General features: G+C 43.9%; 1 protein-coding gene across 5 annotated transcripts; it reads left to right on the plus strand.

Annotated features, from left to right (window-relative positions):
* The first annotated feature begins 360 nt into the window (after positions 1 to 360).
* On the plus strand, positions 361 to 13,519 carry LOC125882246 (uncharacterized). 5 transcript variants are annotated; one of them, XM_049566031.1, is made up of 3 exons: positions 361 to 3,108; positions 3,201 to 3,263; positions 3,360 to 13,519. In XM_049566031.1, the coding sequence occupies exon 3, from the start codon at positions 7,124 to 7,126 to the stop codon at positions 8,153 to 8,155; it is 1,032 nt and encodes a 343-aa protein (XP_049421988.1). In that variant the 5' UTR covers positions 361 to 3,108; positions 3,201 to 3,263; positions 3,360 to 7,123; the 3' UTR covers positions 8,156 to 13,519. The 5 variants fall into 5 exon arrangements, with proteins under 5 accessions (XP_049421988.1, XP_049421984.1, XP_049421985.1 ...); XM_049566027.1 differs by having other exon boundaries at positions 361 to 4,411; positions 4,699 to 13,519; XM_049566028.1 differs by having other exon boundaries at positions 361 to 3,656; positions 4,273 to 13,519.
* The last annotated feature ends 365 nt before the right edge of the window (positions 13,520 to 13,884 follow it).

Here is a 13,884-nt window from a genome sequence, read left to right on the forward strand (position 1 = left end):
GTACTATGTACCTTTAAATGCAGGACTGTTCTTCATAACAAAGTATTTTAAAAATGGCTACTTAAATAAAGGATCTGAACACAGCAGCAGTGCTTCTGTGTTTAATATGAAAGATATACTTACACTTTGAATGCCATGTAGTTCCATGTGAGGTCCTCTTAGTGTCTGTGTCCAACACACATCATCAGAACAGCATAGACAAATAATAATTAGCAGATTAAGACAGAATGTGTTTTCTCACCTTTTAGATATGCAGTAAAACACAAGGCCTGCTATCAGTACAACCACGATTCCAACCACAACCACTCCCACCACCACGCCTACAATAACTCCTGATCCTGAAACAGAAGAAGAGTCAGTGTTATTAGCAGAAAGCTCTTTTTTAAACAATATATTTCTTGACATTTTCTTATACACATACACTTGTATATGTATACACACAATTATATCAAATATGTAGACCTGTGCCTCATTAACAAAGGCACCTGCTGTGGTACAGGTGTGGTAAACAAAACAAAACCAAATTGAAGCTGCAAGCAGCGATGAACGGGCCCTCGCACCTTCACGCAACTCAGGGGGGCTGGCAGGAGGCCTTCTAGCACGTCAACTCATTTCTGTCAAAGTTAGACATTGCATGCAGGAGTGACTTGGCATATCCTTGATACAGTGCTGGAATGACATATTTTACATTTTGTATCACTTCCTCTTTCCACTAGAGGGAGTTGGAGAGCGCACTAATTATACATCATGTTTTTATACATCAAATATACACCACAGCATTTAACTTTCAGATAAATCGAAAGTTAAGTGTTTGATGAGACCTACTTCCTGTCACCACTAGATGGCACTATGATGATCAGGAAATATGGTTATGTAAATGTGTTAAGGGCAGGACCAATATGAATCATGTGAAGTTTGGTGGATATCGGACCATTTACGCCAAACTTATAGCAATTTCGTTTTTCATGGCGAGACCTCAAAATTCAACACTCCGCAGCGGGCACGCCATTCAACATTGGGCAGATCCTGTAATAACTTTTGGTCACAACGTAGTCACGCTTACATACACCAAATTTGGAGCCAATCTGATTAAATCTGTAGGACAAGTTTGTTAATTCACAAGCCCTAGAAATGGGCAAAAATACACAAAAGTGGCACAAGTAAATTCAAAATGGTGGACTTCCTGTTGTTCCTTGGAGCATGGCTCCAAGAGGCTTTTGTGTACGTAACAGAGTGTTACAGGTGCCTACCAAGTTTCACACATGCAGGTCAAACCAGCTTTGGGGGCTGCTTAATTGAAGTATTCTAGGGGGCGCTGTTGAGCCATCTTGGTGCGTCAAAGCACAAAAATCACATCAGACAACAGGACTTGCGACCTGTGATATGTATACCACGTTTGGTGAGTTTTCAAGCATCCCTTGTCCCTTCAAAACAACATCGTGTTTGATGGCGAACAAGGTGGTGCCATAGTGACAGCGTTTGATGAAAACTGAAAAGCTTCATTTTTAAGGATCATCAAGGTCTAAGGACTTAGCTCAGCAAGTTTGAGGTGGGTCTAATTAACCTGCTAGAAGACGGACATCAAAAAATGTATAAAGTAACTTTCTGTTGCCAGAAGGTGGCGCTATGGCGGTGATTCAAAATTCCTCTGTAGATGTGTTCAGGGCTGGACTGTCATCACATGTGTGAAGTTTTGGCAAGATATTCCCATGTGGAGTCAAGTTACAGCAATGTTTATCATCACTGCGAAACATCAAAGTTCGCCGCCAGGCCGTGGCCACACCCTTCGACGAAAACTGACAGTTCTCACAATAAAGCGTCATCAACGTCTTATGGCTTATTTGACCAAGTTTGAGGTGGATCTGGTCTATTCTGTAGATGTACATTAAAGTCTAAAACATGACATTTCCTGTTGCCAGTAGGGGGCGTTATGTTTATCTCTAATTATTGACATGTAGATGTGTTCAGGGCGGGACTGTCATCAATCCTGTGAAGTTTGGCCAAAATTGGACCATGTATGCTGGAGTTATAAACTACTTCCTGTTTAGTGGCAAGACCCCTAACTTTGACGCCATCCCACGGTCACACGCATTGACGAAAACTCAAGCTTTTGATAACTTTTCATCTTCAAGGTCTTGGGATGGGACAGACCAAGGTTTGAAGTCGATCGGATGAAATCTTTAGGACTAGTTCGCTCATTTATGACCCCTGGAAATGGCCAAAAATGCACCAAAATTGCACAGTAAATTCAAAATGGCCAACTTCCTGTTGGGTTTAGAGCACACCTCCAAGAGGCTTTTTTGTACGTCTCTGAGCGTTACATAACCCTGCCAAGTTTCATACATGTAGGTTAAACTAGCTTCAGGTGCTGTTTCCTCAAACTTTTGTAACTTAAATGTTTCTAGTAAAGAAAATAATGTAAGGGCTTTCTTTTCTTTAACAAGACTGAGGGACTTAAGAGTTTTAGCTCATTCCTCCAATGAGTCTTAAAATATCCGCATTTGTGAATGAAGAATTTTCCCAATAACACACCGGGGTGAATGTTGTGGGAGCCGGGATGTAGGGGGGGACACGCCAGACATGATTCACAATATCACGATACGGTGATGTAGTTAAAATAAATCCTCACCATCTTCTTGTTTCCCTTTCTCTTTCTCTCAAACACACACACACACACACACACACACACACACACACACACAGCAATTAAATATTCAGTTTATTTAAACCCTTTTTGTTTGTGACATGAAAAAATACGTTAATTATATTAGTTACAAAGGGTGAAAAGATGAGTTCTAACTAAAAGTACAAAGTGTGAAAGTGCAAGCGATTCTCACCCAACATTCACCTCCACACATGCACGCGCACACACACACACACACACACACACACACACACAATTCACTTTGCGTCAGTTTCTCCAAATCACCTTAGCATATGGGGTGACCATTATGGAGTGAGCTTTTAAGCACATAGGCCTACTACAATCAATAAAGCATAAGTTATGATTTGTACAGTTTTCTTTAAATACAGCTTTTTCCAACGTTCATTAGTTACTCACACCAAAGAGTGCATTTACAGGAACACCGAGACCTATCATGGACTTTGGTAAGAAAACTTTTACCATCTTTTTAAAACCATTTTCTCGTCCTTTAAGTTTCACAGCGATCCGTTAATTTATTATTATTTTCTATTTACAGACATCATCAATCTAACGGACGAAGGTTATCTCATGAGCCCAGAGTATAACAACCCGTCCGACTGTAAGTCTTGTTCTCGTTGATGTTGTTAACGCACATCTCATACACATTTATGCATCTAATACACAATAAATTCCGTTGTTTTTGTTTGTTTTACAGTCACAGTCGATGATCTGGAAGAGTTGAGCGAAATCATTCGTCAAGCGGAGGCCGAAGAAACTAAGCACTCTGCTCCGGCGCCGATTCCCTCAACAGCCGACGTGGTTAAAAGAGCTGACCCGGTCCAACCATCGTCTCAGACCGCTCCGGAGCATGCGAAGGACGCTACACGTCCTCCTGTACAAACGCTACATTCTTGTGCACCCTGGAGGAAGAGGTGGCGGACGCCCAGCAGCAGCAGCAGCAGCAGCGACAGCAACGGTCGACCGAGTGTTTCTTGCAACGGTCGTAAAACCGGTGAGTCAAAAAAACCTTTTATTTTCTTTTTTAAAAAAAGTAAAAACGCAGGATCTGTGTCGGCCTCACACTGCAATGCTACAAACATGAAGTTGGACCATTATCGATACATGTCCGACGTGAAACACGCGTCGGCACATAAACGCCCCCCCCCCCCATCCAACAAACGTACATTGCATATGTGATATAGGTCCGATGTGAAACACGCGTCGGCTCATAAACGTTCCCCCCTATCCAACAAACGTATATTTCATATTTATTACTTGTTTTATTTCATTAAGAATACAATTTGAATAAAATAATGACTTTTAAAATGATCACTTTGCACTAGATGCGCTCCCTTTTATCCACAGCTCATTTTCATTCACGGCTTCTCATTATTATTATTATTATTATTATTATTATTATTATTATTATTATAATTGTTATTTATCGCCGTTTCTTGTATTTTGTTCTTATTTGGCATGCCTAGTTTTTCAGGTCTAAATTTTTAAATCTTTAATCCGACTCTTTCCCCTTGACCGCTGTAACACCGGAATTTCTCAATTATGGGATCAGTAAAGGTGTGTCTTCTCTTCTCTCTCTCTCTCTCTCTCTCTCTCTCTCTCTCTTTCAGCAGAAAGACCCAGAAAATGTACGCATAGTTTCAAATGTGCGACCTGTCAGAGGGAGAGACAAGAAATACATCTTCTCGTCGGTACTACACTAAGGACCATGAGTGATATCCTCTTTGTGATGGGCCTTGGTGTTTGAGCGTAAGTTTTGTTTTTTAATTTTAGTTTTAGTTTTGTTTTCTGTAACCACGGATGAAAGCAACCGCCGTCCCTCAATACTTGATGATGCATGAATTAAAACCAGAATGTATTAAATGAAACTCAGGAACCCACTCAATCTTTATGTGAGGAACAAGAAAATGATATAGATATGGGATATATAGCTAACCAACAAACATATATTTCATATTTATTACTTGTTACTTAATTTAGCATACAATATGAATAAAATAATGAATAATCCTCTCTCTCTCTATTTTTTTTTTCAGCAAAAAGACCCAGAAAATGTACGCGCGACCTTGTCAGAGAGAGAAAGAAGAAAATACATCTTTTCGTCGGTACTATGCTAAGGGCCATGAGCGAGATCCTCTTTGTGCTAGGCCTTGGTGTTTGAGTGTAAGTTTGGGTTGTTGTTGTTGTTGTTGTTGTTGTTTGGTTTTTTAAAATTTTGTTTTTTATTTTCTGTAACCATGGATGAAAGCAACCGCTGTCCCTCAATACTTGATGTGATGATACAAGAATTAAACCAGAATGTATTAAATGAAATTTGAGAACCCGCTCAGTCTTTATGCGAGGCACAAGATGTAGAAATCACCGACCCACTCACAGACATCAATATGGCTATCGCAGATCTTGATCATTCTCAAAGCATTTTAAACACCATAAATCAATGTCAAGACTTGCTAAATCAAATACCCTCGTCCTCTTCAAACAGCATACCCACGCGGTACGACTCTTTAATCGGAGAACAAAGCCCCGTCATTTCTTTTATCCCTGACCCGTTCTCAGATATTGATGTTGCTATCGCCGAACTTAATCATACGCAAGCTGTTTTAAATACGATAAGCCAATGTCAAGATTTGTTAAACCAAATACCCGCCAATCCCTCAACCTCAAACGACACGAATTTGCAAACCGAGAACAGACATATAACAATCAAAGTGCCCAAAATCAAACGAGCGTCTTTAACGCCATAGACAACGCCGTAAATCGTTTAGAAAATGTCCAACTCGCAACGTCCGACCGTCAAAATCAACAGTGAGGGAGTAACGTAGAGGACGTTCGTTCGGAAAATTTAGAACATCAACACACATCGCAGCGAGAAAACTCGCCTCAAAATTCACCCTCGTCGAGGGTGGTGACGCGACCTAGATTTAACAACGTTGAATCCAGCCATCCGCTCAACATCAACATTACTGAACTACATCGAAGTACGGCTGATTTTGGTGAATTTTACGTCAGGGTGTTTACAGAGATGGCGCAAGCAGTGACGAAAGTCATTTCACAAGTCGAACGACAAGATGCGGTGCAGCTCGAGTTGAGAGGCGATACTCTGCCTCAAGGCGCGTCCTGCGTCGTGAGCGGAGAGGAGTTTGATTTAACTCACTTACAGTCTTTCCTAGACCGCATTGTGCAATCTAACATGGCTGTTAAAACCGACGGTAATTTGGTATTCACCGTCCAACTCGTCAAAAAACCCTGAGGCGGCGGTCGAAGACTCTTGTCTAATACCTTAGACGGCAAGATTATTAAAAAAAAGCGTCGGTCTCTGCGGGTCGTAATCAACGGCCACGACAACCAACTTTGTTTTGCGATTAATTTGGCTCACCTGCCTTACCCCGATATCGTCGATAGCGAAGCGTTTGCGCTCGGCAGAGACTTTCAAAGTAAGGCGGCTTTGAACGATCAGACCGCGGTAACGTTCGGCGACATAGTGAAACTGAAACTCAAACTCTCAAACTGCAAAATTGTAGTGTTCTTCAGAACTGACGACGCTCGAACGCTCTCTAAATTTGCGACCGATTCACCGAGAAGACAAAAGACGGTGTTTATGTTTCTGTTGGAGATGCAAAGATGCAAAAAATGCGACATGCTATACTACATCGCTATGAACGGTAACGGTAAACAACACGCATGTCCAAAAGTCAAATGTAAAATCTGCGGCGTAACCGTAGAAAAGACGAGAGCGAGGAGCACCTGTGTTACATACGGCGTTTACCCGTCGAGACAAAACATACGGAGAAATTGATTTTCTACGATTTTGAGACGTACATAGACTCGTCGGGAGCGCACGTCCCTTTTCTGGTGTGTACGAAAACCCTCGACTGCAAAAGGTGGAATGCTCAGGGCATAGATTGCGCCAAACAGTTTATTTTGTATTTCAGACGACCCGTGTACAGAAAATCCATCTTTATCGCTCACAACGCCAGAGGATTTGACGGATACATTGTGCTCAACGCCATGCTGTCTCTGAACCTGAAGCCCGAGGCGCTCGTAATGCGGGGAAGCAAAGTCGTACGTTTCACCGACCCCGATTACGAACACAGATACATCAACAGTCTCAGTTTCTTGACGTGCCGTCTGTCGGCTCTGCCCAAAGCCCTAGGTTTTCCTGATAAAAACAAGGGTTTTTTTCCCCATCGATTTAGCTCCGAGAATCATTTAAAGTACATAGGCCCCTACCCCGAGCCAGAGGCCTACGGCGTCAAACAAATGAGCAGAGAGGGCAAGAGAGAATTTGAAGCGTGGTACGAGACGGTGCGTCATGGCATGTTCAATTTTGAGAAAGAAGCCGTCCGCTACTGTCAAAACGACGTGGATATTCTCGCGTGAGCCTGCGACATTTTCAGAAAAGGTTACATCGACGAAACGGGCGTGGACCCTTTCAGTTGCGCCACCATCGCTTCGGCCTGCATGAAAGTGTTTCGCACAAATTTCCTACGTCGTGACACCCTGGCCATTCCTTCTCCCGACGACTATCGAAGACGTCGCAAAACCTACTCAAACGCCGGCGTTCAGTGGTTAGAGTGGGTGGCGCATACCGAGGGCGTCTTTATTCAGCACGCGTTGAACGCGGGTGAAAAACAGATCGGTCGCTACTTTGTAGAAGGTTACGCCGAGGTCAGAGGCGTGAAAACGGCTTGGGAGTTTCTGGGTTGTTTTTATCACGGTTGTCCGTCCTGCTTTCAGCCTCATGACATCTGCCCTCTGACGGGCAGACCGTTTGACGAGTTGCACGCCTCCACCGTGGCGCGAATACAGATGTTAGAGTCCGTCCACGGTCTCAAGGTGAACGTGATGAGAGAGCACAATTGGCTCGAGTTGAAAAAATCCCATCCGCCTCTGAGAGACTTTCTCAAGCGTGCCAAAACCCCCCGACCTTTGTCACCCCGCGACGCTTTGTACGGCGGTAGGACGAGTGCCGTGAGGCTGAGGTACACGGCGGCGGCGAACAAAACCGTACACTACGTGGACATGACATCCTTGTATCCCTACGTTAACTGCGCCTTTCCCTATCCTCTAGGACACCCTGAAATAGTTTACCGAGATTTCAAAGAGCCGCAAAACTACTTTGGGTTAATCAGGGCCGTCGTCTACCCTCCTCGAGGTTTGTTTTTCCCCGTGTTGCCCTACAAAACACCCTCGGGTAAACTGGTGTTCACCCTCTGTCGAACGTGCGCCGATCTTAATTTTCAGGCCGGCTTGTGTACCCACGACGATGAGGGCAGGGTATTGACGGGGTTTTGGGTCACTCCTGAATTTAACAAAGCCTTGGAGTTGGGGTACCGCCTAGGTAAGATCACAGAGGTGTGGCACTTTGATAGACGCAGCGACAACGTATTTGTAGAGTACATGCACACTTTTCTCAAGGGTAAACAGGAGGCCTCGGGCTACCCCGCCGAGGCCTCGGATCCGGAGAGTAGACGAAAGTACATTGCGGACTAAGGGGCAAATCAGGGCATTTTGCTGGACGCGGACAAAATTCAATCGAACCCGGCTAAAAGACAGGTGGCTAATCTCTGTCTAAATAGCTTATGGGGAAAGTTTGCCCAGAGAAGTAACCTGAACCAGACCATGCTCATCAGGGAACCGGAGGAGTTTTTCAGTTACATGTTTTCAGAAAAACACAAAGTCAAATACTTTTCCTTCCTAAATGAGACCACGGCTCTGATTCAGTGGTGTCATGGCGATCGGTATATCGCACCCCCCAACAAGACGGACAACGTGTTTATCGCGGCATTCACCACAGCCTACGGCTGTCTAAAGTCGAAACCGTCGGAGGGTGGCGTGAAGGAGAGCGAGCAGAAGAAGAAGAAGAGGAAGAAGGAGAAGAGGGGGCCGTAGCGCCGGTCAAGAGGGAGAAAGGAAAGCGGAAGAAACAAGATTTAATTCCGTTTGCGGAGGAGGAGGAGGAATGGGTTACGCTGTTAAAAAGGAGTGAAAGAAAAAAGTGGAAAACGGCCGCTCGTTGGATTAATTATACGGCGTGATAATTACTTTAATAAAAGAGTAGTACAATAACAACAACAACAACATTGACGTTTGTCTTGTCTTTTCTTTTAATTCTTAAACAAGTTGTAACAATCTTTGAACATTTCTAGAGAACAGGCAGTGTGGTAAAAAGAATCTGCTTGTTGAATCCTCGTACAGCGTTGATATTTTTTTCACAAACTTTGATACCATTTCATCATTTTTTACGACGTCGTCGTGATACAGAGATAGCACGCTCTCAAAAGGTAGCCCGCAGGTCCTATGACATAAATAATAAACACAATGCTGTCCGCAGGCGGTTGATGCAATGTCTTGAAGTTGTCTTTTCTGGTACAGTAATTTTTTCTTACAACGGCTTTTTAAAAACTGTAACACGGTTTTCGGGTAATACACAAAGTTGGGCGGCAGTCCGAATGCGTCGAAAAAAGTGGCGCTCCCGTCTTGGTCCAGAATGAGCGCTAGCCAGTGTTCTCTGGGCTGATGACTGGGATGCGTGTTGACGATTATGTAGGCGGGACGTCTGAATGAGCGCATCGGCGCCGGTAGTTGGTCCGAAGCCCACACGCCGCAAAACGCATCTCCCAGTAAATGTCGCATGACGCTTTCCAGTTGGTGGTTATTCATATTCTTTCTTTTCTTTCTTTCTTTTCTCAGTAATAATCCACCAGCACTTAACGTTTGGAGTTGATCTCCAAAATACTCTCATAACACGCGTACACGATCAGAGTGGTTGTATGCGGCAGAGGAACTCTGAATCTCATTTCCAACCTCAAGCACCCGTTGGAGACGGGGGACAAGGCGTCTGCGTCTTCGGCCGCGTTGAGATTAAACACAAACAACGAGTAACCCTGGTTAAAATCCTCCCTGTCGATGCCCAGCGGCAAATCTTTATACATACATGTTGTAAAACTCTCTGACCGACTGGCCTTGGTCGAATTGAGGCTGGAAAGCTTTGGCAGGCACCTGTCTGCCGTTGTGTCATAGGGCCAAGTATTCCACATCGTTGTGAGCAAAGTTGAAGGGCGACAGGTCACTTTTTCCCGTAAAGGCTTCGTGGTTCACTATAGCCAACACTACATATTTCGGCATCGTGCCCAAAAAGAGATTTTCTTGATTACATACGAGTATTTGCCGGGATGGAGTAAGTTTTCACGTTGATGCGGGACAAAGGATAGAGCGCATTACCCCTCAACAGGGCCGCTGCGTGACCCAGACGCACCGCGGGGGAAACGGTCGTTTTCTTGACAAACAAAGAAGCGCCCGATGTTTTTAATTTAAAATGAGCGTTAGCGGCTTGCATGAGACAGAAGACATCGCTATCACGGGTCAGTTTAATTCTCAGATCCACAGAGTTCAAGAGAAGCCTCTCGCAGAAAAGTATGTCGGCGTGGAGAGGGCCCAGCAGGTGAAGCTCGCGGGAATTAGCGGTGAACTGAGCTCTCTTCACCAGACCTTTGTTAGGTCCGTTATTTGTCACCACAGAATCCATTGAGCCTGCCGTGTCTTTGTAAAATAACCCGGCAGTAAACTGACTTTTTAGAGAATCTTCTGAAAAGTTGAGGAGGGTTTCGATCATGGCTCTGTACGGGTGAGTGGCGCTGGACTGCGATATCAATCTGTCGCCGAGAATAACGTCGCACTGACTGAAAATGGTATTCAGAGGATAATTCACGAGGCCTACGGGCGCGTCGTTATCCAGGTTCGTACCGTCCGCTTTGGTAATTTTCAGTCGCAGGTGTAGCAAATCCAAATATTTTTCGCCGTCTCCGGGAATGAAAAACTCTATAGGCCCTGAGTCTGTAATGGCCGAAAAAGGCAAAATCTCTGCGTAGAGCTTTTCGTCTATAGACAGCTGCGTCATGGGGGCTGAAAATAAATCCAGCTCCGCCATGCTGCACTCAGCCGATTTGTGATGTAAAAGAGCCATGTTTTGTTTTTTGTTTATGTTTTTGTTTTTGTTTTTTTTTTCTAAAAGATATCGCCGGACCTTATCGCCGCTGCTGAGGGGCTCCGGGTAGACTTGTTTCCCTTAGCGCCTCTCGTGCCGACTGACTTACCCTTGGCGGAGCGTCGACGTTTTTTAGATCCTCATGAAACGCGCTCCCCCAGAGGTCTCTTTCCCGCTCTTCTGGCCAAAACCATAATACCCCCGGATCCTTCTTGAGACGTCTGATTAGAGTTTCGCGATGGCAAAACCTTTTTTAACGATAGGGGACACGAAACGGAATAATCTTGAAAATATAGACCCTATCCCTCGTCCGTACATGACGGGGGAGCCGTAAAAACCGGGGAGGGCTCCGCCCGCTTGGTTTTCATAGTAGCTCACAAAACGACGAGGATCATGGTAAGGGTCATGGTTTCAACGAGGTCTTTGCGGGTCTGAAATGGAGTTTCACAATAGTCTTGCCAAAGGTAAAGTTTACCGGCTTATTTTGATCGGTCTTAATCTCAACGTGGATTCTTTCAATGTGTTTCTTGACGACCGGTAGATACGAGGCGGGATTAAAACACTTTGTGATGACGTCTCCGTACGTCCCTTGTATAGGGACGGTCCTCAAGAGCGGAGCGTAGGCGTCGCCTACGAGCTGATGACTTACCACGTCGCTGTAGCAGTAAAGGTGGTAATTCCCCACTTTTATATCGGCCGGGTGGGGCGCCAACCTGGCGTCGAACATGAACCATTCTCCCGATTTCATGCCCAATATGTAAGACGCGGGCAGAAAAACGCGCAGATGATACTGACCACCTGCCTGAAATTCAAATCTTTTTTGGATGTTGTTAAACGCTAAAAAGATGTCGCTGTCGACGACTCTAAGATGTGTGTTTAGCTCGGCCCTGAGCTGCTCAAAGTTGGCGTAATATCCCCCTCTGAACCTTCAATGGTTGACTACGGTCTCCCCGTCGGGTGTCGCGGGTTTCTTTCTCCACTCAAAGTAGGCCGTGTCTTGAGGAATGTTATGCCACGTGTGCGGGTACGAAATCTCCGTCAAGGCCACTTGCCACGGGCCCTCCAAGTCAATGTGTTGCGCCAAGTTGACGTGGAAACTGGAGCCGGTATTATTTTTAAATACGTGCGCGCTGGCGTTGGAGGGCAGGGTAACGTAAAACCCCTCGCCGCCTGAGATCTGAGACATGATGAAATGAATACGAATCTGATGTACGGCGCGCTCTTACAGATTTTTCAGCTTGCCGACCTTGACCCAGCTGTTGAATTTCTCGAGCCAGTTTTTCCAGCGTACCAGCGCTTGTTTTTCTCCGCCGCCGACGCGTCGGTCCAAAATTTCTTCCACCCCGTAGCTCTTGTCTCGCGGCATCTTTACTTTTTGCAGCTCCGCTTCGTAAAACGTACCCCGGATAGGTTCTCCGTCATAATCTTATAGTTTGTACACGGGGGGTACTCGGGGTACGCACTCGGCCACTGTAAACACCTCGTTGGTATAACTCTGCTCGTATTTCTTATCAAACACGCCTCTCATTTTAGATATTCTCACGAGATCTCCCTGTTTAAAATTCATCTTTAACTTTTCTTGGAAGCTCAGGGGGATCGAGCCGTACAGGTTTTGAAAAACTTGCAGGGTGTTCTCGGACGTCACTTGCATAGGCATCATTTTTATACTCATGTGATAGCCATTATTATAGCTTTTAACCAAGTCCTGCAGGACGTCTACGTACCTGCGGGCGTTTTCGGCTGTAAAATATCTCCACATTCTAGTTTTCAATGTACGGTTAAATCTCTCAATCACCGAGGCCTTCAGATCACTGGCCGTGGCGAAATGTTTAATACCGCGTTTACCCATCAGCACCTTAAAAGTCCTGTTAAAGAATTCTTTACCCGCGTCCGTTTGTAACTTTTCAGGGGTCTGACTGTCGTCTAAAACAGAGTCAAACGCCCTAGCGACTTGGGACGCCGTTTTGTTTTTTAGCGCTCGCATGTACGCTTTCTTTGAAAACACATCGATGACTGTCAACAGATATTTAAAACCGTCGTTGTGCTCGGTCAAGGCTTACATGTCACAGAGGTCCACTTGAAATTGGTTCAGAGGTCGCGGTACAAAAACCCTATTTCTGGGAAAATGTATTCTGGCAGGTTTATGCAGAGTGTATGCGTCTTGCTCGGCTAAAAATTCTCTGACTCGGTCAGGGTTTACTCTTTTCCCCGTCTCATCTTGTACGGCGCTGTGGAGTCGTTCGACTCCTCCTAAACTACCCGGGTGAGACAGGTTGTAATAAACCTTTTTCATGACACGTTTCTCTGACATGTTGAATCAATAATGAACACAACCGCTCGCTTACCAAAACATTTATTTTAAAAGTTATACGAGGTATATACATGATTCACATATTTAAGATATACGAGGTATATACATGATTCAAACATTTAAGATATACGAGGTATACATGATTCAAACATTTAAGTAATACAAGGTATACATGATTCAAACATTTAAGATACAGTATATGAGCTATATACATGATTCAAACATTTAAGTTATACGAGGTATACATGATTCAAACATTTAAGTTATACGAGGTATACATGATTCACACATTTAAGTTATACGAGGTATATACATGATTCAAACATTTAAGATATACGAGGTATACATGATTTAAACATTTAAGATATATGTGCTATAGACATGATTCAAACATTTAAGATATACGAGGTATACATGATTCAAACATTTAAGATGTATGAGCTATATACATGATTCAAACATTTAAGATACGAGGTATACATGATTCAAACATTTAAGATATACATGCTTCAAACATTTAAGATATATGAGGTTTACACACTTCAAAACATTTAAATATACGAGATATACATGATTCAAAAACATTTAAGATATATGAGCTATATACATGATTCAAACATTTAAGATATATGAGCTATATACATGATTCAAACATTTAAGATAAATGAGCTATACATGGTTACAAACAACAACATAGCATTAGGCTAAAGCAGACGAGAGCAAATTCATGGCAGAGGTCCTGTGGATAATGCGAATATAATAATGCAACCTTCTCAATTCTGTCAAGGTGTCCGCAGGTACGAGACAACACACTGTGTCTACAAACAAAGCATACAGAATAACCAAATGGCTTACGTTTGAGGCATTCATCTCTTTAATGATTTTGTAGAATGCATCGGCCACCGAACCGTCTTTTACAAGTTG

Source organism: Epinephelus fuscoguttatus, linkage group LG21, assembly GCF_011397635.1.
Source record: "Epinephelus fuscoguttatus linkage group LG21, E.fuscoguttatus.final_Chr_v1".
Classification (NCBI taxonomy): domain Eukaryota; kingdom Metazoa; phylum Chordata; class Actinopteri; order Perciformes; family Serranidae; genus Epinephelus; species Epinephelus fuscoguttatus.